Below are 27,983 nucleotides of genomic sequence, written 5' to 3' on the forward strand. Positions count from 1 at the left end.
GGTGACCTCGTAGCATATTAATCTGTTTGGCTAATCTACGCCAGCCACATTACTGTCCATTTTCTCTGGCTAATATGTGACAACACTAGCCAGCTGGCCCGCACTATTGATTTATTGGAGGATACGGGGTGGTGAGAGTCAGCGAGGAGCAGAATAGCAGCATAGCATTTGACAGTGGTGAGGTGCGGTGTGGTGAGGACCTCTCTAGATCACTCAGGTTAATACCGTTAAAAATGGATCGAACATCTATATCTCCAGTTTCTAGGAACTCCATCGAATGGAGGACTTCCAGGAACTAGTGGACATTGGGTGGTTCACAGGAGGGTTAATGGGGGCTGGGGTGGAAGCTAGGTCACTAGGGAACCCTTATAACAGGCCCATATTGAGTTTTAGGAGAGCCAAGCTGGTCTTAGGATGCTCTAAGCTAATTTGATACGGGCTTAATGGCAACTTGAATGGCATTGTGTTGTGGGTTTCTAGCCTGTTCGTGTTCAAATAAATCTATTTGGTCAAAAGCGGTGGCTTCACACTTTTTTGGGGGGTGACTAATTATAGCTAGAGGTGGCAGTAGCCAGGTCTGTTGTTGTAACCTTTCTTAGAGAGGCTTAGAGCTTATTGGATAACTCTGCAGCCTAGGTGCACTTGGGGGTAAACAGTTTCCGGGGGGCATTTTTGAAGAAGACATCCAAACAAATACAGTTTTCATTCAATTACACCATCACCAGACTCATCCCATCACTCACCCCCAACTCCTCGGATTCAGCAGAAAGCACACAAAAAAACAAGAGTTGAGCGGCCGCCTCTGTAAACTCATTAATTCTCCCTAAACCCTGAGATGAACACATTTAAGGAGGCTGCATGATCCAAACCTGTGTCTGAACTCCACCTCGTGCAGGACACGGCATTTACGAAAGCAAAAAAATACGTGGGGGGTGGGTGTCGTGGTGGGGGGGCCAAGGTGCGGGGGGGGGGGGGGCACTCGGCATAATTTACAGCGTTCTGAGTCATTAGCCTCACAGCCAATTTGTTCAAAAGGTCTGCCATAATTCAATCAGGGCCGTGCAGGACACAGGCCTGCTGGCAACCTCTACTGGCACGAGTTTATTTATTTATCCATTGAGGTATTGGGCTCCGTCACTGAAACAGGGCCAGGGGAGGGTTCTTCTAGGGGGAGAATAGCTAACTGCTTATTGTTAGGGCTCAGGATAGGTACGATATAGTCTCAGTGTGGGGTAGGATCTGGGGTTATGAAACATACATTCATAACAGGCCTGAATCAACACTTCCTCAGAGGTGGTAAGAGGGCTCTGTCATTATCCGTCTGGGAGATAAACCTTGTAGATAACATGTCATGAAAAACCGCTTCAAAGAACATTGTTTTTTTCCTCCTCTTTTCTTTGTCAAATCCTTAAACTAGCCCCGTCGTAATCATAGCATTGGAGACAAAGTCAGAGAGTGACTATTTCTTTTTCTTTCTCAAAAATGATTTCCTGGAACCGAGTTGTTGAGGTGAGGAGGGGGACAGTGAATGCCATGTCAATGCCAGGATGAAAACAGGATCAACCTGATACACGAGAAGGCCCTGAACAGACAACTTGTTGTTTTAATCCTTCACCCCATTTTTCCTGTAGGTCTGTTTATCGAGAAAGCAGACAGATGGATAATTCCAGATAGTAACATAATACCTGTCTACCTCTGTAATGGGCAGATTGACGGAAGGAACATGACAATCCTCGTCAGAGGCAGTAAGGGCAGCAGCAGCCGATGCTAGACGGCAGCTAGGCATTGAGAGCAGCAGGTAGTTATGTAGGGACAACATCCTTTCCTTTTCGCTTCACAATAGACAACCCTGATTCCCTTATTTTATTGTGCTGATGGAATCTCATCTCATTTTAGTGAAAGCATTTTGCATGGCCATCTATTTCTAAGTCGGGGTGGGGGAGGGGGGTAAACACAAGGCACAGTCTCAATTAGGGGGCTGTCTCTATTGTGCAGTAGAGATGCATGGCCAGGCCATTGTGTCTGCTATGCTAATAGAAGCAGGAGTCTTTGAGAGAGCCGGCCAAGAACAGCAGCACTGGCTTGTCTCCGTAGGGTCGATGACATCAATAACAAGCTAATAATCCCTCGCCAGCGATCCACCGCAGTCTGCCTCCCACCTGTCCCCAGAACACCAGAGGGAAGAGGGGGGAGAAAAAGAGGACACTTTGCTCTTCCTCACGGTTATGTATCGTCAGAGCCCACTAGGGGCTGTCTGCTATTGATTGTGCTTGTTTTTTTTGTGGCTGAGAAAGGCGCTTGTTATGAGTGGCACGTACAGGCTGAGATCTTTGTTGTTGTGCATGTGTGTGTGTGTGTGTGTGTGTGTGTGTGTGTGTGTGTGTGTGTGTGTGTGTGTGTGTGTGTGTGTGTGATATTGCTGCTGTGCTGCCTGCTGTAATGTCAGTCAGGCAGGGTAATTAGATGCTTGATTGGGGGAGCATGGACCGGTATGGTCTCGTTGGTGGTGGTGGTGGTGCTGTATGTGTCTGTGTGTGTGTGTCTCTCTCTGTGTGTGTATCTCTGTGCAGCCAGTTCGCTCAAGATCTACTGTGAAATTCGACGTCCGTCCAGGTAAGCAGAACGTCAGGAGATGTCTTCAAAACAGGCCACTAGACCAATAGAAAAGAGAGTTCTAAACCTCTCTGCCAAAAACAGACATCATTTTCAGTTTTCTCCTCCCCACTCAGACCACTCCCAGACAGTCCTCACACAATTCTAGCTTGAGAAGTTAATCTTTACTAAGAAGTAATTTTTGATTCTTTATGGCCATTTTAATTGAAAACAATCACACGAAGTTACTTAATTGTTAACAGGAAATTATTTTATATTGAGACAAAAACAGCTGTGTTGAACCTTTAACCCTATCTCAAACATTAACCCTTACCTTAACCATTCGTAATTAATGCCTATATTTGTTTTGTTTTAACCCTATCCCAAACCTTAATGAATAAAGTTAACCTTCGGAATTGGACGTTTATGGACAAACATTGGATTCTGCAGAGTGTGTGTCTTTGTCTCTGTGTGTGTGTGTGTCTACGAGTGAGGGCACGGAACTCATCAGTTTTGAGCCAGAGCCAATGCAGGCCAGTTAACAGATGAGTCATACACAAATACATATACACAAACACGCACACACACCACAGTGCAGTGGACCTCCCAATTGCATCTCCCTCTCCACAAGACAAGGGATGACGTGGTAAACTAAATATCAAGCGGCCCCAGACCCTCAGCTAAATCACCTTAGGGTTGAGATTCCCCCAAAATTACTATCTTCAGGTACACTACATGACAAAAAGCATGTGCACACATGCTCGTTGAACATCTCATTCCAAAATTATGGGCAGTAATATGGTCCCCTTTTGCTGCTATAACAGCCTCCACTTTTATGGGAAGGCTTTCCACAAGATGTTGGAACATTACAGCGGGGACTTGCTTCCATTCAGCCACAAGAGCAATAGTGAGGTCGGGCACTGATGTTGTGCCATTAGCTCTGGCTCGCAGTCGGCGTTCCAATTCATACCAAAGGTGTTCAATGGGGTTGAGGTCAGGACTCTGGGCAAGCCAGTCAAGTTCTTCCACACCGATCTCGACAAACCATTTCTGTATCGATCTCGCTTTATGCACGGGGGCATTGTCATGCTGAAACAGGAAAGGGCCTTTCCCTAACTGTTGCCACAAAGTTGGAAGCACAACATTGTCTAGAATGTCATTGTATGCCTTAGCGTTAAGATTTCCCTTCACTGTAATTCAGGGGCCTAGCGTGAACCATGAAAAACAGCCCCAGACAATTGTTCCTCCTCCACCAAACTTTACAGTTGGCACTATGCATTGATGCAGGTAGCGTTCTGCTGGCATCCGTCAAATCCAGATTCGTCCGTCGGACTGCCAGATGGTGAAGCGTGATTCATCACTCCAGTTAAAGCATTTCCACTGCTCCAGAGTCCAATGGCGGCGAGCTTTACACCACTCCAGCCAACGCTTGGCATTGTGCATGGTGATCTTAGTCTTGTGCGCAGCTGCTCGGCCATGGAAACCCATTTCATGAAGTTCCCAACGAACAGTTCTTAGGCAGCTTGGAACTCATTAGGGAGTGTTGCAACCGGGGTCAGACGATTTTTACACGCTATGCGTTTCAGCACTGACGGTCCGTTCTGTGAGCTTGTGTGGCCTACCACTTTGCGGCATGAGCCGTTGTTGCTCCTAAACCTTTCCACTTCACAAAAACAACACTTACAGTTGACCGGGGAAGCTCAAGCAGGACAGAAATTTTACGAACTGGTTTGTTGGAAAGGTGGCATTCTATGAAGGTGCCACGTTGAAAGTCACTAAGCTCTTCAGTAAGACCCTTCTACTGCTAATGTTTGTCTATGGAGATTACATGAAGGGGTGTCCACATACATTTGTATATATAGTGTATCTACACTGAACACAAATATAAACGCAACATGTAAAGTGTTGGTCCCATGTTTCATGAGCTGAAATAAAAGATCCCAGAAATGTTCATTACGCACAAAAAGCTTAATTCTCTTTTTATTTTGAGCACAAATTTGTTTACATCCCTGTTAGTGAGCATTTCTCCTTTGGTAAGATAATCCATCCACCTGACAGGTGTGGCATATAAATAAGCTGATTAAACAGCATGATCTTTACGCAGGTGCACCTTGTCCTGGGGACAATAATGCCACAGACTTCTCAAGTTTTGAGGGAGCATGCAATTTGCATGCTGACTGCAAGAATGTCCACCAAAGCTGTTGCCAGAGAATTTAATGTTTATTTCTCTACCATAATCCACCTCAAATGCCATTTTAGAGAATTTGGAAGTATGTCCAACTGGCTTCACAACAGCAGACCACGTGTGGGTGAGCGGTTGGCTGATGTCAACGTTGTGAACAGAATGCCCCATGGTGGCGGTGGGGTTATGGTATGAATTCACAGAGATACCATGACGAGATCCTGAGGGCCATTGTCGTGCCATTCATCCGCCAACACCACCTCATGTTTAGCATGATAGTGCACAGCCCCATGTCGCAAGGATCTGAAAGCAGAATATGTCCCAGTTCTTCCATGGCCTGCATGGTTACCAGACATGTCACCCATTGAGCATGATTGGGATACTCTGGATCGACGTGTCCGACAGAGTGTTACAGTTCCCGCCATTATCCAGCAACTTTGCACAGCCATTGAGGAGAAATGGGACAACATTCCACAGGCCACAATCAACAGCCTGACAACTATGGAAAGGAGATGTGTCGCGCTGCATGAGGCAAATGGTGGTCACTGACTCGTTTTCTGATCCACGCCCCTGCTTTTTTTAAAGTATCTGTGACCAACATATGCATATCTGTATTCCCAGTCATGTGAAATCCATAGATTAGGGCCAAATTTATTTTCTTAAATTGACTCATTTGCTTATATGAACTGTAACTCAGTACAATCTTTGAAATTGTTGCATTTGCTTTTATATTTTTGTCCAGTTTAATAACCAAAGGCTCCTCTCAAGGGGGAAACGTCACTCAGAACAACAACACAGTCGTGACAAGACAATACAGTTGATTCCACAGAGAGTAAGGAAAACCATCAAATTATACACAATCACATGCACGCACATTTATCCCCACCAAAAGAGAAAACCATGATGTCACCTTTCTCGATATACCAGTTTATTTTGAAAGGTAACCCACTTGCTCCACCTAGGGGGATTTTTGATAACTACATCTACAGCCAAACATGATTGTGTTCAAGTTCACTGTGTTGAAAGAATGTCCTTAACATACTGTATACTGTAATCTTATCAAAGCAGCTACATTAAGACTGGGTGTGTGAAGAAATGACATGGAACTATAAAAATATGTTTCATTTCCTTTAATTTCCTGTACAGTTACAATAAACTTTGGGATGAACTCTTTGACCAGATGGCACATCTATTTTTACCAGTTTATTTTATATTGAAATATAATTATATTCTACGAAATTGCTTTAATTTCTGTTCACACCCAGTAAACTATACTGTTGTCTTGACACTTCCACCTATCTCTCCCCTTTCACCCTCCTTTTTCTCCGTCTCTGTTTCACCTATTCCATGATATCATTCTAGACGTGGCTGTTCCCCCCCCAAACCCCCATCTCACCTCTCCTCCACTAACCATCCCCAACCATCCCCCTTTCCCTCTCTCCTCCTCCTCCTCCTCCTCCTTTCCCTTCACCTCCGTGGTGACGTAGCTCTTTAACTCCCCATCGCCCCCTCTCTGCCGCTCACCTTCCCTTCATCTCTCTCTACTACCTCCCTCATTCCCTCCATCCGTCTCCACCAGCGAAGTCTGGTGGGAGGAGCTGTAGGAGGATGGCTCAATGTAATGGATGGAATGGAATTAATGGAACGGAGTCAAACACGTTGTGATTGATGTGTTTGGTACCATTCCATTGATTCCATTTCAGACATTACAATGTCCTCCTATAGCTCCTCCCACTAGCCTCCTCCCTCCCTCTCCACTGCCTCCCTCCCTCCTTTCTCCTTCCCTATCCACTTCCTCCTTCCTTTCCTCTTTCCTTCTCCACTGCCTCCGTCCTTCCCTCCTTCCATCTCCACTGCCTCATTCCTTCCCTCCTTCCCTCTCCAATGCCTATTTCCTTCCCTCCTTCTTTCTCCACTGCCTCCCTCCTTTCCATTGATTTTATTTCAGACATTACAATGAGCCAGTCCTCCTATAGCTCCTCCCACTAGCGTATTCTGCTCTCCACTGCTTCCTTCCTTCTCTCCATCTCTCTCCACTGCCTCCCTTCTTTGCTACTTCCCTCTCCACCGCCTCCCTCACCACTGCCTCCCTCCTTCCCTCTCCACTGTCTCGCTCCTTTCCTCCTTCCCTCTCCACTGCCTACCCCCTCCCTTTCCACTCTCTACTTCCTTCCCCTTCCCTCTCCACTGCCTCCCTCCTTCCCTCTCCACTGTCTACTTCCTTCCCTTTCCACTGCCGACTTCCTTCCCCCTTTCCACTCCACTGCTTCCCTCCTTCCCTTATTCCCTATCTACTGCCTCCCTCCTTCCCTACCTACTGCCTCCTTCATTCCCCTCTCCTTCCCGCTCCACTGTCAACTTCCTTCTCCTTCCCTCTCCACTGCCTCTCTCATTCCCTAGTTCCCTCTCCACCGCATCCCTTCTTCCCACTCCAATGCCTACTTCCTTTCTCCCTTCCTTCTCCACTGCCTCCCTCCTCCCCTAGTTCCCTCTCCAATGCCCCCTCCTTTCCTCTCCACTGCCTCCCTCATTTCCTCATTCCCTCTCCACTGCCACACTCCATCCTTCCTTCCCTTCCTCTGCACTGCCTCCTTACTTTCCTATCCACTGCCTCCTTCCTTCCCTCTCCACTGCCTCCCTCATTTTCTCCATCTCTCTCCACTGCCTCCCTCCTTTCCTCCATCTCTATCCACTGCCTATTTCTTTCTCTCCTTCCCTCTCCACTTCCTCCCTCCTTCCCTCTCCACTGCCTACTTCATTCACTCCATCGCTCTCCACTTCCTCCCTTCCTTCTCCACTGCCTCCTTCCCTCTCCACTGCCTACTTCCTTTCCTCCTTCCCTCTACACTGCCTACTTCATTCACTCCATCTCTCTCCACTTCCTCCCTTCCCTCTCCACTGCCTCCTTCCTTCCCACTCCACTGCCTACTTCCTTCCGTCTCTACTGTCTACTTCCCTCCCTCCATCTCCCTCCACTTCCCCCCTTCTTCCCTCTCCACTGCCTACTTTCTTCCCCCCTTCCCTCTCCACTTCCCCCCGCCTCACCTAGTTCCCTCTCCACTGCCTCCCTCCTTTCCTCCTCCCCTCTCCACTGTCTCCCTCCTTTCCTCCTTCCCTCTCCACTGCCTCCCTCCTTTCCTCCTCCCCTCTCCACTGTCTCCCTCCTTTCCTCCTTCCCTCTCCACTACCTCCCTCCTTTCTTATTTCCCTCTCCAATGCCTCCCTCCTTCCCTCTCCACTGCCTACTTCCTTCCCTCCATCTCTCTCCACTTCCTCCCTACTTCCCTCTCCACTGCCTCCCTCCTTCCCTCCCTCACCTATTTGGTGATGTAGTTCTGTACCAGATAATAGAGGAATCTCCCCCCATCATCCCTATTCTGCTCCCACTATCCTTCTCTTCCTCTGTTCCCCCTCTCTCCGTCCCTCCCTCCCTCTATCCTCACCTATTTGGTGAAGTTCACCTTTGCACCAGACTGTATAGGGTTCCCCACCCTCCTCCCATCCCACCCCTCCATCCCTCCCTCCCACCGTCCCCCCTCACCTCCTTGGTGACGTTGTCCTGCACCAGGCTGTAAAGGGGCACGATGCGGCTGACCTCCAGCAGGACGGGGATGGGCAAGGGCTGCTCGCGGCCTGCCTGATGGCACAGGTGGCAGGCCGAGGGGCAGCTGCCCTTCTCCTCACAGCGGATCTCCACACCGCTCACCAGGTCCTCCGTCAGTAGCTGGGTTTTCAGCAGCCCAGACAGGTAGCTGATGAAGGGCATGGATTTGAGCTCGCGCCTGCTGCCCTGGTCTGTCACCTCTGGGAGATGGAGAGGAGAGGGAAGGAGAGAGGGCATGTTTAGACAGTGAGAGGACAGGGTATGAAAACTGAAAAACAGTCTATATTCTAACATCAAATTATATCAGTCCTAACCTTAACCATTATGAGAAATAGCTGACCCTGTGTCAGTGGTTGGGAGCAACACCTACCAATTCAAACACAGTTTGTGAAAGACAAGGGAATTTATCTTTCATCTAGCTTTATTTACACAGGTTAGTCTCATTTAAATAAAATCTCTTTCGCAAGAGAGATCTTATCATTATTGATAGAAGGTTGTCTGAACGATGAGAGGACCAGATCCAAACACATATAGACTGACACACAGAAACTTGCATCAATGTATGTCTGCCACATGTCCTGAATCGCCATAACACAGGACTGACAGCTGCACTCACTTCTTTCTATCCACTCCATCTCCACTCTCCACTGACTGAGTTTCACATGACCGCCTCACTCACATCACATGTGCCGCCATCTGGATCTACTTTCTATTGCGGTCAAACAAAATAATCCCTCATTGTCATAAACTCCTCCACCGGGAATGAACGGAGGGTGATGACTTATTCCTGCATAGTGTAAATAAGCATTGTTTGATTTTCTCATCGACGGGGAATTCCTGCGCATAACGTTCTGTGCCAGCGGGCTAACAATGTTACATTGGAAAGGAGTGAAACAGGGAGAAATGTTAATTGAGTGTTGAGTGTTTCCCTGGATGGATGGAGGGATGGATGGATGAATGGAAGGAAGGAGGGATGGAGGGAAGGAGACAGCCATGTGTTGCGGAGGCAGCAGATGTGCTGTCTGTCTGTGTTGATGGGAGAAGAGACCAGACAGGCTGGAGAGAGGAGGCTCTCTCAGCAATGGCAACATTGAATCAAATGTACACTAAGGCAAACTGCTGATGGGGGGAAATTATATTAATCATGTGCTATGGAGGATTTTGCTTAATTCTTCCCAAAGTGTATTTATTGTGGGCGTCTTTATAACACCAAGTGGGTATGAATGTTTTCATGGTATATCAGAATGAGTAGTGTTTTTTCAATCTGTATACCTTGTCTAAGTAGTTCCATTACCTAAACTGTACATGTTGCTGCACAGGAGTAATGTTATTGTGGTTGACTATGAGTGAATTAATTCCAGCCTCAGTCTCTCATTGTGTGCCATTATGTGGCCTACAGGTTTACTCCAATTGCAGAGCAATCAACTGACTCATATCCGTCTCATATCCAGACGTCTAGGAAAAAGGCTGAGCTAGAGCTGAATCAACAGGGGGAGGAGAACACCAGGCAGAGCCAGAGGTGGGAACCACTGCATAAACACAATAACATGCAGATGTGTTAGCTTGCTACTCCCTAACCAAAGGCCAAACTCACACAGTCACACGGTTTGTGCTAGCCACACTTTACAGGAGGGAGAGGGCAAAAAAGAGAAAGTGACATTCTTCAAGGTAGAGTAATTGGGACCAGCTTAGAGTAAAAGTCATTTTAGTGCAGCCTTCGGAATATTTCACAGAGGAAAAAGAAAACATACAGTGTGTGAACTTAATCAGCATGTGTGTCCGTTCTCTTAAAACTCACTAGTCTTGCTTTCTTTCTCGACAGCTCTTTAAAAGCCCAGCCAAGTACAGGGCTAGTTATGCCTTCAGGTTCCAATCCATCATACACACAAACACATTTCGAGCTGTACTAGCTCACAGAACATCAGTGAAAAATAGCTTCCACTGGGGTAGATGGGGGAAAAAGCAGAAATGTAACACAGGTGCAGATTATCGGATGTTTTCAGGATAAGATCACTAGTCAGTGACAGAGTTCTAAATGAATCTCCTACGCAAAAACAAACATTCCACTGCCACACAGAGAGAGAAGGAACACCAGCTATAATGAGACATATACACTGAGTGTACAAAACATTAGAAACACCTGCTCTTTCCATGACATGGACTGACCAGGTGAATCCAGGTGAAAGCTATGATCCCTTATTGATGTCACTTGTTAAATCCACTTCAATCAGTGTAGATGAAGGGGAGGAGACAGTTTAAAGAAAGATTTTTAAGCCTTGAGAGAATTGAGACATGGATTGTGTATGTGTGCCATTCAGAGAGTAAATGGGCAAGACAAAAGATTGAAATGCTTTTGAATGGGGTATGGCAGTAGGTGCCAGGCGCACAGGTTTCAGTGTGTCAAGAACTAACGCTCAACAGTTTCCTGTGTGTATCAAGAATGGTCCACCACCCAAGGACATCCAGCCAACTTGAGTCCACATGGGCCAGCATCCCTGTAGGAACGCTTTCGACACCTTGTAGTCCATGCCCCGACAAATTGAGGCTATTCTGAGGGCAAAAGGGGGTGAACTCAATATTTGAAGGTGTTCCTAATGTTTTGAGAACTCAGTGTACTGTATTTATTGGGCCATAGTAAAAACGACAAACACGGAGATGAGAGCTGCGTGACAGTCGATACATTTCCTCTTTCATTCAACACATGCAAGTGTGTGAGACAAACGGTACATCATCAGACAGTGTATTGTACGTGTAGTTTGATAATAGGCTGGTGTTGTGGTGATGCTATGGGCTCCAGACACACAGGCCCAGCTACAGAGCAGAGAGAGTGTGAAGGGACTGGAGTAGTGGAAGAGGAGGGGGAGGGATACTCTCCTCTACATCCTATGTAAACAGGCTCAAGGGGTGGACCTAAGAGTCCAATTACATGCACTCAACACAAACACAGAAAGGAGCTGTTATCACTTGGCCCTAAAACACTGTGATTATCCCAGGTTTACTGCAGGCTTCGCAGAGCAGCTCACATTATAGCCGGCCGCATATACACCCATCCCTCTTCCTTTCCCCTTCAACTCCATCCGTTACCTGCGACAATAACTTCTGAAAGTTAACATTAACCCCAAAGCCTTAGATAGGATTGAGAGTATGAAAAGTGGAATATATGCTCCACTGTGATCCAGTCAGACACATGCTCAATGAAATACACTGAGATTCTAGGCAGACAACTTACACATGACACAGGTTAAAACATCCCTTATGCATTAATTACAGGTGTGTAGGATGATTACAACCATAAAAATACTATTAAATTACTGAAGGGGGTTTGTCATGAACCCTCAAAGTTCCAGAAAGAGGTGGAAATAGCAGCTAATTGGAATGAATGGTAGTAAAGGCATATTCCAGATTTTACTTATGTAGGAAAATAGAAGTCAGGCATGTGATACAGTACCAGTCAAAAGTTTGGACACACCTACTCATTCAAGGGTTTTTCTATATTTTTTTACAATTTTCTACATTGTATAATAATAGTGAAGACATCAAAATTATGAAATAACACATATGGAATCATGTAGTAACCACAAAAGTGTTAAACAAAATATATTTATATTTGAGATTCTTCAAAGTAGCCACCTTTTGCCTTGATGACAGCTTTGCACACTCTTGGCATTCTCTCAACCAGCTCCATGAGGTAGTCACCTGGAATGCATTTCAATTAACAGGTGTGCCTTGTTAAAAGATAATTTGTGGAATTTCTTTCCTTCTTAATGCGTTTGAGCCAATCAGTTGTGTTGTGACAGGTATGGTGGTATACAGAAGATAGCACTGTTTGGTAAAATACCAAATCCATATTATGTCAAGAACAGCTCAAATAAGCAAAGAGAAACGACAGTCCGTCATTACTTTAAGACATGAAGGTAGGTAAATCTGGAAAATTTCAAGAACTTTTAAAGTTTATTCAAGTGCAGTCACAAAAACCATCAAGTGCTATGATGAAACTGGCTCTAATGAGGACCGCCACAGGAAAGGAAGACCCATAGTTAGTTACCTCTGCTGCAGAGGATAAGTTCATTAGAGTTACCAGCCACAGAAATTGCAGCCCAAATAAATGCTTCACAGAGTTCAAGTAACAGACACATCTCAACATCAACTGTTCAGAGCAGCCTGCGTGAATCGCCCTTCATGGTTGAATTGCTGCAATGAAACCACTACTAAAGGACACCAATAATAAGAAGAGACTTGCTTGGGCCAAGAAACACGAGCAAAGGACATTAAACCGGTGGAAATATGTAATTTGGTCTGATGAGCCCAAATGTGAGATTTTTGGTTCCAACCGCTGTGTCTTTGTGAGACGTAGAGTAGGTGACCGGATGATCTCCGCATGTGTGGTTCCCACCATGAAGCATGGAGGAGGAGGTGTGATGGTGTGGGGGTGCTTTGCTGGTGACACTGTCTGTGATTAATTTAGAATTCAAGGCACACTTAACCAGCATGGCTACCACAACATTCTGCAGCGATACGCCATCCCATCTGGTTTGCGCTTAGTGGAACTATCATTTGTTTTTCAACAGGACAATGACCCAACACAACTCCAGGCTGTGTAAGGGCTATTTGACAATGAAGGAGAGTGATGGAGTGCTGCATCAGATGACCTGGCCTCCACAATCACCCGACCTCAACCCAATTGAGATGCATTCTAGTTTGCTCTGTTTTTTGGTTATTTCTTAAGTAATTATCTTTTTGTTTTGTCATGATTAGGATGTGTCTAATTATGTTGCTGTCCTGGGGCTCTGTTTTTGTGTTTATGAACAGAGCCCCAGGACCATCTTGCTGAGGGGACTCTTCTCTAGGTTAATCTTTCTGTAGGTGATAGCTTTGTTATGGAAGGTTTGGGAATCACTTCCTTTTAGGTGGTTGTAATTTGAATTCTCTTTTCTGGATTTTGATAATTAGAGGGTATCCTCCTAATTCTGCTCTGCATGCATTATTTGGTGTTTTAGGGATAGTTAGGGATAGTTTTCTAGATGACATTTGTATTTATAGTCCTGGTAACTTGACCTTTTTTGGAACACCATTATTTTTGTACACTGTCAGGGCCCAGGTCTGACAGAATCTGTGCTGAAGATCTAGGTGCTGCTTTAAGCATCAGATCATCAGCAAACAGTAGACATTTGACTTCAGATTCCAGTAGGTTGAGGCTGGGTGCTGCAGACTGTTCTTGTGCCCTCGCCAATTCGTAGATATATATGTAGAATAGGGTGGGGCTCAAGCTGCATCACTGCCTCAGCCCACAGCCCTGTGAAAATAAATCTGTGTTTTTGGCCAATTTTAAGAGAAACACTTATTGTTTGTGTACTTGGACTTTATAACGTCGTATGTCTTTCCCCTAACACCGCTTTCCATCAATTTGTATAGCAGACCCTCATGCCAAATTGAGTCAAAAGCTTTTTTTAAACCAACAAAGCATGAGAAGACATAGCTTTTGTTTTGGTCTATTTGTTTGTCTATTAGGGTTTGCAGGGTGAATAAGTGGACTGTCGTACGGTAATTTGGTAAAAAGCCAATTTGACATTTGCTCCGTACATTGTTTTCACTGAGGAAATGTAGGAGTCTGCGGTTAATGATAATGCAAAGGAATTTCCCAAGGTTGCTGTTGATGCATATCCCACGGTAGCTATTGGGGTCAAATTTGTCTCCACTTTTGTGGATTGGAGTGATCAGTCCTTGGTTCCAAATATTGGTGAAGATGTAAGAGAGGACAATGTTAAAGAGTTTAAGTACAGCCAATTGGAATTTGTGGTCTGTATATTTTATCATTTCATTTAGGATATCATCAACACCACAGGCCTTTTTGGGTTGGAGAGTTTGTATTTTGTCCTGTAGTTGATTCAGTGTAATTGGAGAATCCAGTGGGTTATGGTAGTATTTAATAGCTGATTCTAAGATTTGTAATTGATAATGTATATGTTTTTGCTGTTTGTTCTTTGTTATAGAGCAGAACAGATTGGAGAAGTGGTTATGCATACATCTCCATTTTGGATGGTAACTCTTTGTGTGGTTAGATTCTATGGATTCTTCAAATACAGCTCATCCCTTGGCAGTATCACTATAGATTACTATATCATTACATTGAGCTGATTTCTGTGCTGTTCATATTTTCTTAGTGTATTTCTGTATTGTTTTAGTATTTCCCTATAGTGAAGGCGTAGCCTCAGGTTTTCTGGGTCTCTATGTTTTTGGTTGGATAGGTTTTTCAATTTCTTTCTTAGATTTTTGAATTCTTCATCAAACCATGTATCATTGTTGTTCATTTGCTTAGGTTGTCTGCTTGACAATTTATATATTTCATAGGGAAGCTGAAAGGTCAAATATTCTGTTTAGGCTTTCTACTGCCAAGTTCACACCTTCACTATGGCAGTGAAATGTTTTGTCCAGGAAGTTATCTAAAAGGGATTGAATTTTTTGTTGACTAATAGTTTTTTGGTAGGTTTCTACACTACTTTCCTTTCATCTATAGCATTTCTTAATATTATGCAGTTCCTTTGGCTGTGATGCCTCATGATTGTGTATTACTCTGTTCAAGTAGACTGGGATTTTGCTATGATCTGATAGGGGTGTCAGTGGTCTGACTGTGAACACGCAGAGACTCTGGATTGAGGTCAATGATAAAGTAATCTATAGTGATACTGCCAAGGGATGAGCTGTAGGTGTACCTACCATAGCAGTCCCCTCGAAGCCTACCATTGGCTATGTACAGACCCAGCTTGCGACAGAGCTGCAGCAATTGTGAGACATTTTTGTTGTTTGTTTTGTCATTGTTGTGTCTAGGGGAGAATATTGGGGAGGGAATGCTGTCACCTCCAGGTAGGTGTTTGTCCCCCTGAGTGCTGAGAGTGTCAGGTTCCTGTCCAGTTATGGCATTTAGGTCACCACAGACTAGTACATGTCCCTGGGCCTGGAAATGGTTGATCTCCCCCTCTAGGATGGAAAATCTGTCATCGTTAAAGTATAGAGATTCTATATAGGCAACAGACATGAGGACTTTTCTCTCTGTTGAGATAGTTTTTTTATTAACTTCTGGCCAGATTTAAAATGACCCTGTTTGACTAATTTACAGTTTTTTTTATCGCTTTGGTACTATTTTAACAAGTATGTGGTAAAATGTCACAAATCTTAGATACAAAACTCAAAACAGATCATCAAAAAGGCTGTTATTTCAAATCTTTAAGCACATTTTCAATTGACTAGGTACAATACACAAAATCACACAGTACCTTTTTCACCTAGTCAGTGTTTCATCTAGAAATAGCTTTCATATAAAATAATTGCCTTTCACAATGCAATGCTCACAATACCTTTCATATGATTCTGTTCTCATTTGTTTAAAGACATTTGACCATCACTTAATCCAAATGCACTTAATGGTTAATCACTTAACGGTCTGGTAAACCTATAGATTTTAAACTGGTTTGTCTACTATATCTGGATTTTGAGAACTACAGAAAGTAAATGTGTGTTTTTTCAAAGTATAAACATTTAAATGACATGTATTACACATTGTAACCATACATAATGACTACTCGTTACTGTTAATGGATTTCACATAGAGGCCACCACAATTGGTCACTATATAAAAGGGGGTGTGTGAACACGTGTGAGCACATTTCTTTCAACATGGAACAGAATAGACAGCAAGGGAGAGGAATAAGTCAAAGAGCCCATGGAGAAGTGGGAATGGGCCCCAACAGAGGTCAAAGAGGTGGCCATAGGACCCATCAAAGAGATCTAAGAGATGACCATAGGACCTGTCAAACAGGTCAAAGAGGTGGCCATAGGACCCGTCAGAGAGAGGGAAGCAGATGGCATGGAAAAGATGTGTCTAATGAAGTCCGGGCCATCATCATTGGTCATGTGGTAAACAGAGGCCTTACCATGGCAGAGGCTGCCGGATAAGGTCACCCCAATCTGAACAAATCAACTGGCAATTCGATCATGAGAACATTCCACCAAGAAAGACGGTAAATCTGCAGTATATGCACTATGCTTTACCATTTCATTTACTGTAAATTGCATATTGTAATGCAAGTAAATTCACAAAACATGCTACACTATTCTTACAGTATGATCTATTGACAGTATACTCTGTTTATACCCTCAGAATTTACAGAAGTCCCCATGGTGGTTGCCATGTGCTGACCGACCAGCAGGAGTGGGCAGTGGTGGAAATGGTGAGGGCCAGGAATGACATACAGTACGGCTGTCTGAAATAAAGCAGGCCATTGAGGAGAACAATGACACCTTTGCCAATGAGGCATCCATCAGCCTACCAACAATAGCTCACCTTTTAAAGAGGCACCAGGTATCTATGAAACACATTTACCTGGTGCGTTTTGAGAGAAACAACGACTGGGTGAAACAACTGCAGGCCTAGTATGTTCAGATACAGCACTATATACTGTATTACTGTTACTATTTGATGCACATGCTACTTCACAATATCATATTGGAACTATATTGTAAAAAATAACTAACCAAAATATAGAAGGTGATGGTTCTTTATGCAGCTGTGAACCATCACAAGTTTATCTTTGTTGATGAAGCGGGCTTTGACTCGGACAAAACTTGGCGCCTTGGGCGGAACCTTATTGACCAACGGGCGACCGTCCAAGTGCCTGGACAACGTGGGGGAAACATCTCCATGTGCGCAGCTGTCTCTGAAGATGGTGTGGTAGGACGTAGGCCATTACTTGGATCTTACAACGCTGCACACCTCAATGTGGTTCTCAATTAAATTGAGCAGGCCTGTCAAGGTGAAAGGGTCACCTATGTCATTGTGTAGGACAATGTCAGGTTCCACCATGCAAAGGTGGTTCAGGCATGGTTTGGGCCCATTTCCGATTTGTGACCCTATACCCGCACCCATACTCTCCTTTTCTCAACCCTATTGAGGATCATTTTTCAGCACGGAGGTGGAATGTGTATGATCGCCATCCCCATGAACGTGCCATCCTCCTTCTGGCCATGGATGAGGCATGCGACGATATCAATGCAGACCAATGTCAAGCTTGGATTCGCCATGCCAAAAGGTTTTTCCCACGGTGCATGAACAATGAGGACATTCACTCGAAAATAATTTATGGCCAACTGCTCAAGACAAGCTTGATGCAAATGAATGCGTGCTAAACATATATTTTTACACTTTCATTCATTTAATTTGTTTCATTTAATTTCTTACATTTAATTATAGACAGTACACCTATGCTGCAATTATATCTGAAAAAATATATATAAATGTTGCATTAATGATTGTAGAGGATGTCTTCATTGATCACATCTTTGATTTCACATTCAATAAATATTATGAAAATTCTAGATTTTCTGCCAGTTTTGTTGGGTAATGTAAGTATGTGTATTGCGCAATGTGCAAACTGTAATCTACTGTCATTTACAGTACGGTAGCATATTACTTTCAGCACTTCTATGGGCGATTTGCATCGTTTGCTATTAGATAAAACTGGTAGGTAAAACTACAACATTGAAAATATATCATTATGTTGTGTTTTGGCAATTAAAAGAATGTACTCATTACATTTCACAATTAAATTATATTTTGAATCAATGGTTGTGTGGTGAGAGATGTTTACAATCCAAATGAATGCACAATGACAAGTTTTGAATGAAAGACTGGCTGCGTTACAACTGTGCCCAGTTTGGAGTTTTGTACAACATTTTGGTGAAAATAGTACCAATGTGATAAAAAAATGAATACATGCAATTGTGAGGGTTAGGTCTGTTCTATACCAAGTTAGCATACCCCCTGAGTCTCTTCCCTGTTTCACACCTGGTAGTTTGATGGATAAGACTACCAGCTCTCTGTAGCCAAGAGGGCAACCAGTGGGTTCGTCTCCTCCATATTATGTTTCTTGTAGGATGACAATGTCTGTATTTCCAATTTCTCTCTCTCTCTCTCTCTCACACTAAATAATGAGCCTTTGTGGATACAGTATGTTCTTTAGAACCTACCCTCCGGTCATAATTGTTGCCCTGCAAAGTGTCTGATATCTCTGTGCTAATTTCAGACAGATATTGTTGGTGTTGGCATTGCTATTATTGCCCCATAAAATCTCTCTATTCAGGAGTGTTTTGACGCGCAATCTGGCCTTTTTAACAACTCTGGCACACGTCCAAATCATATCGCCTATTAATTATCCACAGTCGGTTGATGTATGCATTTTATTAGTGAAAATTCAAGCTCAAGGGAAATTACATTGAAATACACACATGATGAGGAGGGAGAGATATAGATGTGGACAGTTTTTTTGGTTGTTAAACAAAGATGACTCATGCTTCCTAATACCACCGACCTCAACATGGCACAGCTGCAGCAAACAGCACAACAGGTTTATGTTCTGTGAGTCTAAAGCCTATTTATTTTTCAAAAGTCATATTAAGTTGAAAATATATTAAAAGTTTACTGAGAAGGTTTAGAAAAAAACGTTTTAATGTATAGGCTTAAGAAATCATATAGTCTACGTTAATTTCTCATTTTCATTTACCTTTTAGTTATGCATAGCTAAATATTATGATTGCATTATGAAATTGCCAATAAACTAATTTATATTGATGTGCAGTAGTTCCTTTTCTGAATTGCAATTCAGATAGGCCTGCCCTCTGCGATAGAGCTCTACAAATTGATTTTGAAATAAGACCTTTGCTACCATCTAGGGGTCAGCTGATATTCTATTTCTATGTACTGCAAGAGCTGCACACATCTGTCCAGGAAGATAACTGTAGCAGACTACTGCTAGAGATGAATGCTTTTCAACTTTCAAAGGATACATCAAGATGTCTTCGTACTGTCCTAATTTATTGTGTATATTGTTTCAGGATGTAAGAGCATCATATTACATTTCATATAAAGCCTGGAATGCTCTCAAAAAACATAATTGCCCTGATTGATGGATATTTATTTTAAAGTTAATCTATTATCTGGTGCAGCCAGGATTTAAAGAGGTGTACAAAATAGAAAAATTCTGAAAGTATTCAAAAAGCAGGAATAATCAAATTATGTATAATGCATTGGCCATTATGTTAATGCAGTTTCTATACTAAAACTAAACACAGTATTATACAAATTAACATCCATTTAATTTTATACTACAGTACTCAATACATCATATTATGAAACTTCAAATACCATAAATATCCCCACTAATATAACTGCCAAACACTTTCGGACCCTGTCCCAGCTGCAGTTGCAAGAACCAATGAAAATAGAGGTGGGTGGGGAATAAGTATTTGCTGGCGTTACGTCAACACCGCAGTCTCGCAGCAGCAGACCTACCAACCCCTGTGCCTTGACAGACCTGACATTGCAAGGTAAGATTTAAACCAAATAAAACTAGAGTTTAGCTAGTATATAAATGTGAATTCTTGACTTTTAAAATGGACTCAATCATGAATTCTCACCGGACTGCCCCAAACAGGAAGTCACATCGCGATTTCGGGAGGCCTCCCACTAATAAAGCTGTCTAGCACAGCTTGCGCTAGAATCAATACAGCATCATGACAAAATATTATAAGTTATTAATTGCATGTAACAAGCTAGGGCGGTTGTCATTTGCATTCGCCGTGTAGTGACTGCTTGATTCGAGCAATCTATGTTATGCTAACACAGCTAGTAGCTAACACATTGACAGTACAATAACACAAACTAAGGTCGCTGCATTCGTATAGCTAACTAGCGAGTTAGGCAGAACACTTATTGGTTGTCTGTAGCAAGCTAACTGATTCTGAGAAGTTGTTTACTTAAAAGCTGGCTAGCTTCAGCAATCTAGAGTTGAATGACAGCTGGCTGCTGCTAGTGCTATCCAGTGGCAGTGCTACACCCCCCTCACTTAAATCATATAGCCCGCTAAAGTGTACAGTATCAGTGGTTCCCAAACAGTGGGGCGTGTCCCCATATCATTATTTAAAAATGTATATATTAAAGAAACTCAGTAGGGCTTTAAACGTACTCTTGACAGTTGTAATAGTAGAATGCACAAAGTGCAATTTTAAAATTGGGTCTGCATCATCAGTTCCCCTTGTCATGTTAGTCATTGCATATTTCTAACTTGTCAAATGTCCAGCTAACATTTTCTATTTATGTTTTTTAGCTCATAGATGTTGTTGTAATTGTTTTGTCACTTTTATATCGCATGAATACACATTAGACATGGCAAAACAAGAAACGTCCCTTTTTCAGAACCCTGTCTTTCAAAGATAATTTGTAAAAATCCAAATAACTTCACAGATACTTCATTGTAAAGGGTTTAAACACTGTTTCCCATGCTTGTTCAATTAACCATGAACATACACCTGTGGAACAGTTGTTAAGACACTAAAAGCTTACAGACGGTAGGCGATTAAGGTCACAGTTATGAAAACTTAGGACACTAAAGAGGCCTTTCTACTGACTCTGAAAAACACCAAAAGAAAGATGCCCAGGGTCCCTGCTCATCTGCGTGAATGTGCCTTAGGCATGCTGCAAGGAGACATGAGGACTGCAGATGTGGCCAGGGCAATAAATTGCAAAACCGTACTGTGAGATGCCTAAGACAGCGCTACAGGGAGACAGGCTGGGCAGCCGATCGTCCTTGCAGTGGCAGACCACGTGTAACAACACCTGCACAGGATCGGTACATCCGAACATCACACCTGCGGGACAGGTACAGGAGGGCAACAACAACTGCCCGAGTTACACCAGAAACGCACAATCCCTTCATCAGTGCTCAGACTGTCCGCAATAGGCTGAGAGATGCTGGACTGCGGGCTTGTAGGCCTGTTGTAAGGCAGGTCCTCCCCAGACATCACAGGCAACAATGTCACCAATGGGCACAAACCCACCGTCACTGGACCAGACAGGACTGGCAAAAAGTTATCTTCACTGACGAGTCGCGGTTTTGTCTCACCAGGGGTGATGGTCGGATTCGTGTTTATCGTCGAAGGAATGAGCGTTACACCGAGGCCTTTACCCTGTAGCGGGATTGATTTGGAGGTGGAGGGTCCGTCATGGTCTGGGGCGGTGTGTCACAGCATCATCGGACTGAGCTTGTTGTCATTGCAGGCAATCTCAACGCTGTGCGTTATAGGGAAGACATCCTCCTCCCTCATGTGGTACCATTCCTGTAGGCTCATCCTGACATGACCCTCCAGCATGACAATGCCACCAGCCATACTGCTCATTCTGTGCGTGATTTCCTGCAAGACAGGAATGTCAGTGTTCTGCCAGGGCCAGCGAAGAGCCCGGATCTCAATCCCATTGAGCACATCTGGGACCTGTTGGATCGGAGGGTGAGGACTAGGGCCATTCCCCACAGAAATGTCCTGGAACTTGCAGGTGCCTTGGTGGAAGAGTGGGGTAACATCTCACAGCAAGAACTGGCAAATCTGGTGCAGTCCATGAGGAGGAGATGCACTGCAGTACTTAATGCAGCTGGTGGCCACACCAGATACTGACTGTTAATTTTGACCCCCCCTATGTTCAGGGACACATTATTCCATCTCTGTTAGTCACATGTCTGTGGAACTTGTTCACTTTGTCTCAGTTGTTTAATCTTGTTATGTTCATACAAATATTTACACGTTAAGTTTGCTGAAAATAAACGCAGTTGACAGTGAGAGGACGTTTCTTTTTTTTTGCTGAGTTTGTTTAGAATTGCAAGAATTTACTTTACAACTACAAAATGTGTAGAATTTCAGGAAATAAGCTTTAAACCTGCAAAATTCTCTCAGCCAACGAGATGTGTGAACAGTTTGTGTCATGGACAGTGCTTGTGCCCATAGAAATAAACGCGGCGCTCACGCAGGGGCGCTTGGTGTTCCCCAATGTTGGAATAGGGTCCCGAGTGAAAAAGTTTGGGAGCCCCTGAGTTACAGTATATGTTTCTCACAGTGAGTACTAACTGGGTTGTGCTGTCTCAAATGTATCCCAGCATCAAAAGTTAATTCTTCCCATGTTCTTGAGTAGACTAGTTCAATACTCCTCCCTAAACTTGTAAACATGATGTGGTCAAAATGTAATCCACCATTACTAGAGGAATGCTAATTATGTTTTCAGCCATTTTAATGAGAAATCATGACAACATCGTTATTTAACTTGTCGTTAGCAATGCAACCTCTTCTCAACATATCATTGTTGCCAGGACAAACATATGTTCACAATCAGCACCTTTTTGGGCTCATTCAGTAGTTTTTACCTGAAAGTAGTATCCTGTTGAAAAATAATGTTAAGTACAATTTACCTTACTAAAACATACATGGACAATTATTCTGTTGATGCTTCCCCTTGTCATGGCTTTTTGATTTATGACCGAGTGTCAAAATCCCAGTTCTAGATGTCAGTCCGTAGTGGGACAAAAACATCTGTTTTAAGCAATCCATTTTGTGAGACCGTGAAAACTATACACTTTTTAATACTAACATAAATCAGAGGTGTATGTCTGTAATTCTTTTGTGGTGAATACTTTAGTCTGTGTAACATAATACTTGGTCCACCATAGGGAAATAGCCATAATATAAAATATTTCAATTAACAAGGATAGTAAATGTAGCACACAGATTATTACAACAATGACATCGATCTCACTACTTTTACCATGGAGAGAGTAAATAAAATGCTCCTAAACACAATGTAACCAGGCACTAGACTTGAGCTTCCGTAGTGATTGTGCCACAGCCTGAACCTTTGACGTCCCTTTTTTAAATTCCTCTCCCCTCAGGTGTGAACACGATGGCGGCAGCTTCGCCAGCTCTGGACCCAGACCTGCTCCGGGAGGTCCTGGCATGCCCCATCTGCCTGGAGACTTACAACCAGGAGCAGCTGAGGCCCAAGCTCCTGCAGTGTGGCCACACAGTGTGCAGACAGTGTCTGGAGAAGCTGCTGGCTAGCACCATCAATGGCGTGCGCTGTCCCTTCTACAGCAGGGTCTCCTGCATGAGCGGCATCTCCCAGCTGGCCGACAACCTCACTGTGCTCAAGATCCTGGACTGGGTCAGCTCCTGCACCACCGCCCTCATGTGCAAGTCCTGCCGCAACCGCATACCCCGGCACCGTGTTCTGATCTCTGCAAGAGTGAGGGCCACCAGCAGCAGGGCCACATCGTCCAGCCAATCCGGGTGGCCGCTGAGCAGCGCCGGAAGGACCTGGGCGGTAAACTGGCATTCCTCCACGAAGCCATGGACCACATCCAGCAGAAAAAAGTGACCATTGACAGTGTGACAAAGAACATGCGGGTGAAGGCTGAGCTGAGCTGCATCTGCAGGAGGAGCTGGAGCACCTGCGGCGGGCCTTCGCTGCCTCCATGGCCAAGGTGGAAAAGCTGAATGGTAACATCCTTGAGGAGCAGACGTACCTGCTGAACCTGGCCGTAGTGCAGGTGGTGTCCCGATGCAACTACCTCACCATGCGGGTAAAGCAGAGCGACATCACCCTGCTGGAGGAGGACGGAGGGGGAAATGTTGAGGAGGAGCTGAACCTGCCTACGCTACTCAAGCTCCAGGACCCTGAAGTTGGTGACGACGGAGCATCCCGAGGCTGTGATGTGGCTCAGCTCACCACCAAGCCCTGCACCGTCAACACTGATTAGGGGCTGCTGGCGTTTAGAGCCAGGGATGGGGTTGATGCCATGTGCGGGACCGTGGGGGTTGCAGGGCCCCCCCTGGACCTGTATAGAGATATTGATATGTTAATGTCTGTAGAAGAGGCTGTGTGTGCCTCCCCGGGCAACTTTAAGTCCAAGTCCATGGATGAAGGGGGGTACCCCAGCTCGGGGCCACAGCACTGCCAGTTTGTAAAGAAGATGGGTTGCAAGGACAACCTGCCGGGGTTGTTCAACCTACCGGTTAGCATCTGCGTCACCTCACAGAGCGAAGTCCTCGTGGCCGACCGGGGGAACTACCGCATCCAGATCTTCAACCGCAAGGGCTTCCAGAGGGAGATCTTATTGGGGTCACTGACAACTCAGTCAAGGTGTACACCATTGACGGCCACTGCGTGGCCTGCCACAAGAACCAGCTAATAAAGTAATAGGACATCAGGAGACGTGGAGGAGGCCGTAGGAGGGCAACAACCCAGCAGCAGGACCGCTACCTCCGCCTTTGTGCAAGGAGGTGCACTGCCAGCGCCCTGCAAAATGATCTCCAGCAGGCCACAAATGTGCATGTGTCTGCTCAAACGGTCAGAAAAAGACTCCATGAGGGTGGTATGAGGGCCCGACGTCCATAGGTGGGGGTTGTTCTTACAGCCCAACACCGTGCAGGACATTTGACATTTGCCAGAGAACACCAAGATTGGCAAATTCGCCACTGGCGCCCTGTGCTCTTCACAGATGAAAGCAGGTTAATACTGAGCACATGAGCACATGTGACAGACGTGACAGAGTCTGGAGACGCCGTGGAGAACGTTCTGCTGCCTGCAACATCCTCCAGCATGACCGGTTTGGCGACGGGTCAGTCATGGTGTAGGGTGGCATTTCTTTGTGGGGCCGCACAGCCCTCCATGTGCTCGCCAGAGGTAGCCTGACTGCCATTAGGTACCGAGATGAGATCCTCAGACCCCTTGTGAGACCATATGCTGACACATGCACATTTGTGGCCTGCTGGAGGTCATTTTGCAGGGCGCTGGCAGTGCACCTCCTTGCACAAAGGCGGAGGTAGCGGTCCTGCTGCTGGGTTGTTGCCCTCCTACGGCCTCCTCCACGTCTCCTGATGTACTGGCCAGTCTCCTGGTAGCGCCTGCATGCTCTGGACACTACGCTGACAGACACAGCAAACCTTTTTGCCACAGTTCGCATTGATGGGCCATCCTGGATGAACTGCACTACCTGAACCACTTGTGTGGGTTGTAGACTCCGTCTCATGCTACCACTAGAGTGAGAGCACCGCCAGCATTCAAAAGTGACCAAAACATCAGCCAGGAAGCATAGGAACTGAGAAGTAAGCTGTGGTCACCACCTGCAGAATCACTCCTGTTTTGGGGGGTGTCTTGCTAATTGCCTATAATTTCCACCTTTTGTCTATTCCATTTGCACAACAGCATGTGAAATTTATTGTCAATCAGTGTTGCTTCCTAAGTGGACAGTTTGATTTCAAAGAAGTGTGATTGACTTGGAGTTACATTGTGTTGTTTAAGTGTTCCCTTTATTTTTTTGAGCAGTGTATATATATATTTTTTTTTCAACCTTTCTCTGGGATTTAACTGACCAATTTAAGTCTATTGATAGTCCACTCACCTGGATCCCTGGGTCTAATTTGGTCACTCATTACAGTAGTATTTGTGACACGTGCATCATATGCAGTTTCCCCCTCTCACCTTTCTGGTACTGCAGCCAGAGCTGCTGTTGAGCCTTCTTGCTGGGGAAGTAGATGGTGCAGCTGAGCTCGGAGCCGTAAAGGCCCTCGGATACGTAATGGCTGCCGTACTGCTGGATGAAGGACAGCAGCTCCTCTCTGGTGCTCTCGGCAGTCAGTGTCTTCAGAACCTTGGAGAAGCCTGGGAACCAGGAAAGTGTGAAGGGGAAATAATGTGGAACAAATGGAAATGTAGTTATAGCTGAAGCAGAAAAAGGGGCTTTGTAAATGCGCTAAATACTATCCTGTATGATTTTCCCTCTGAGTTTTCAGTACAATATGATATAGTGTAGTAGTAGTTAAATAGGCTCACCAGGAAACATGACAGTAAATTGACACTCCAGACCTGGGTTCAAATAAATATATATCTTTTTTTTTCCCTCGGTGCCTTCAGAAAGTATTCACACCCTTAGATTATTTTCCACATTTTCTTGTATTGCAGCCTAAATTTAAAATGTATTACATTTACATTTTGTGTCTCTGGCCTACACACAATATCGCATAATGTTAGTGAAATTATGTTTTTCAACATTTTGACAAATTAATAAAAATGAGAAGCTGGAATGTCTTGAGTCAATAACTATTCAACCCCTTTGTTATGGCAAGCCTAAATAATTTCAGGAGGAAAAATTTGCTTAAAGTCACATAAGAGTGTTTTAACATGATTTTTGAATGACTACCTCATCTCTGCACCCCACACACAATTATCTGTAAGGTCCCTCAGTTGAACAGTGAATTTCAAACACAGATGCAACCACCAATACCAGGGATGTTTTCCAATGACTCACAAAGGGCACCTATTGGTCCAGTAGATGGGTAAAACATTTAAAAAGCAGACATTGAATATCCCTTCGAGCATGGTGAAGTTATTAATTACACTTTGGATGGTGTATCAATACAAAGATACAGGCTTCTTTCCTAACTGAGTTGCCAGAGAGGAATGAAACCGCTCAGGGATTTTACAATGAGTTCAAAACCATTAGAGTTTATTGGCTGTGATAGAAGAAAATGCAGGATGGATCAACAACATTGTAGTTACTCCATAATACTAACCTAAATGACAGAGTGAAAAGAAGGAAGCCTATACAGGAAAAAAAATATTCCAAAACATGCATTCTGTTTGCAATAAGGCACACCAGTAAAACTGCTAAAAATGTGGCAAAGAAATTAACTTTATGTCCTAAATACAAAGAGTTATTTTTGGGGCAAATCGAACAACACATGACTGAGTACCACGTTCCATATTTTCAAGCATGGTAATGACTGAATCATCTTATGGGTATGCTTGTCATGGGCAAGGACTGGGGAGTTTTTTTAGGATAAAAAGAAACAGAATGGAGCTAAGCACAGGCAAAACCCTAGAGGAAAACCTGGTTCAGTCTGCTTTCCACCAGACACTGGGAGACAAATTCACCTTTCAGCAGGACAATAACCTAAAACACAAGACCAAATATACACTGGAGTTGCTTACCAAGACAACATTGAATGTTCCTGAGTGGCGTAGTTACTGTTTTTACTTAAATTGGCTTGAAAATCTTTGGCAAGACTTGAAAATGGCTGTCTTAGCAATGATTATCAACCATCTTGACAGAGCTTGAAAAATTTTACAATCCAAGTGTGCAAGCTCTTAGAGACTTAAGTATTCACACCCCTGAGCTTTGCACACCTAGATTGTAAAATTCTTCAAGCTCTGTATTTCCTTTCAATACATTTGCAAACATTTCTAAAAACATGTTTTCACTTTGTCATTATGGGGTATTGTGTCTAGATGGGTGAGCTTATTTTTTAAATTTAGGCTGTAACAACAAAATGTGTAATAAGTATGAATATTTTCTGAAGGCACTGTAAATACTTATTTTCTGTGTACTTAAGTATTTTCGAATAATGTGGCCTGAATCAACTACTTCTATTTAAAAGTATTTTCAAATAATTTCCTATAAATAGCCTACTATTTGAATTATTTTCAAATACTTGCACGGGAGGGTATTTGATGTATGCATGCAGGACTAAGTCGCTTTGGATAAAAGCATCTGCTAAATGGCATATATTTGAGTCCGTGTTTTTGAGTATTTTCAAATACAGTACATACCAATACTTTCCAACTGTATTTCCAAATACATTCCAACATTCAACTACTTGTCCTTTCAAATAAAACAAATCTGAATACTTACTTCGAAATGTATGTGAAAGGTATTTTAAATAGCATTTGAACGCTGG

At 44.0% G+C, this 27,983-nt stretch overlaps 1 protein-coding gene and 1 pseudogene across 2 annotated transcripts in view; one reads left to right on the plus strand and one right to left on the minus strand.

Annotated features, from left to right (window-relative positions):
* Positions 1–27,983, minus strand: part of LOC129818467 (astrotactin-2-like) — a 433,204-nt gene that overhangs the window by 102,893 nt on the left and 302,328 nt on the right. For both annotated transcript variants that reach the window (XM_055874386.1, XM_055874387.1), the window contains 2 exons: positions 25,729–25,908; positions 8,316–8,578 (listed from right to left, as the gene is read on the minus strand). In XM_055874386.1, the coding sequence (XP_055730361.1) occupies positions 8,316–8,578; positions 25,729–25,908 (443 nt within the window). The remainder of the gene's footprint in view (positions 1–8,315; positions 8,579–25,728; positions 25,909–27,983) is intronic.
* Positions 19,671–27,936, plus strand: LOC129818468 (E3 ubiquitin-protein ligase TRIM32-like; annotated as a pseudogene).

Source organism: Salvelinus fontinalis, chromosome 21, assembly GCF_029448725.1.
Source record: "Salvelinus fontinalis isolate EN_2023a chromosome 21, ASM2944872v1, whole genome shotgun sequence".
NCBI lineage: Eukaryota > Metazoa > Chordata > Actinopteri > Salmoniformes > Salmonidae > Salvelinus > Salvelinus fontinalis.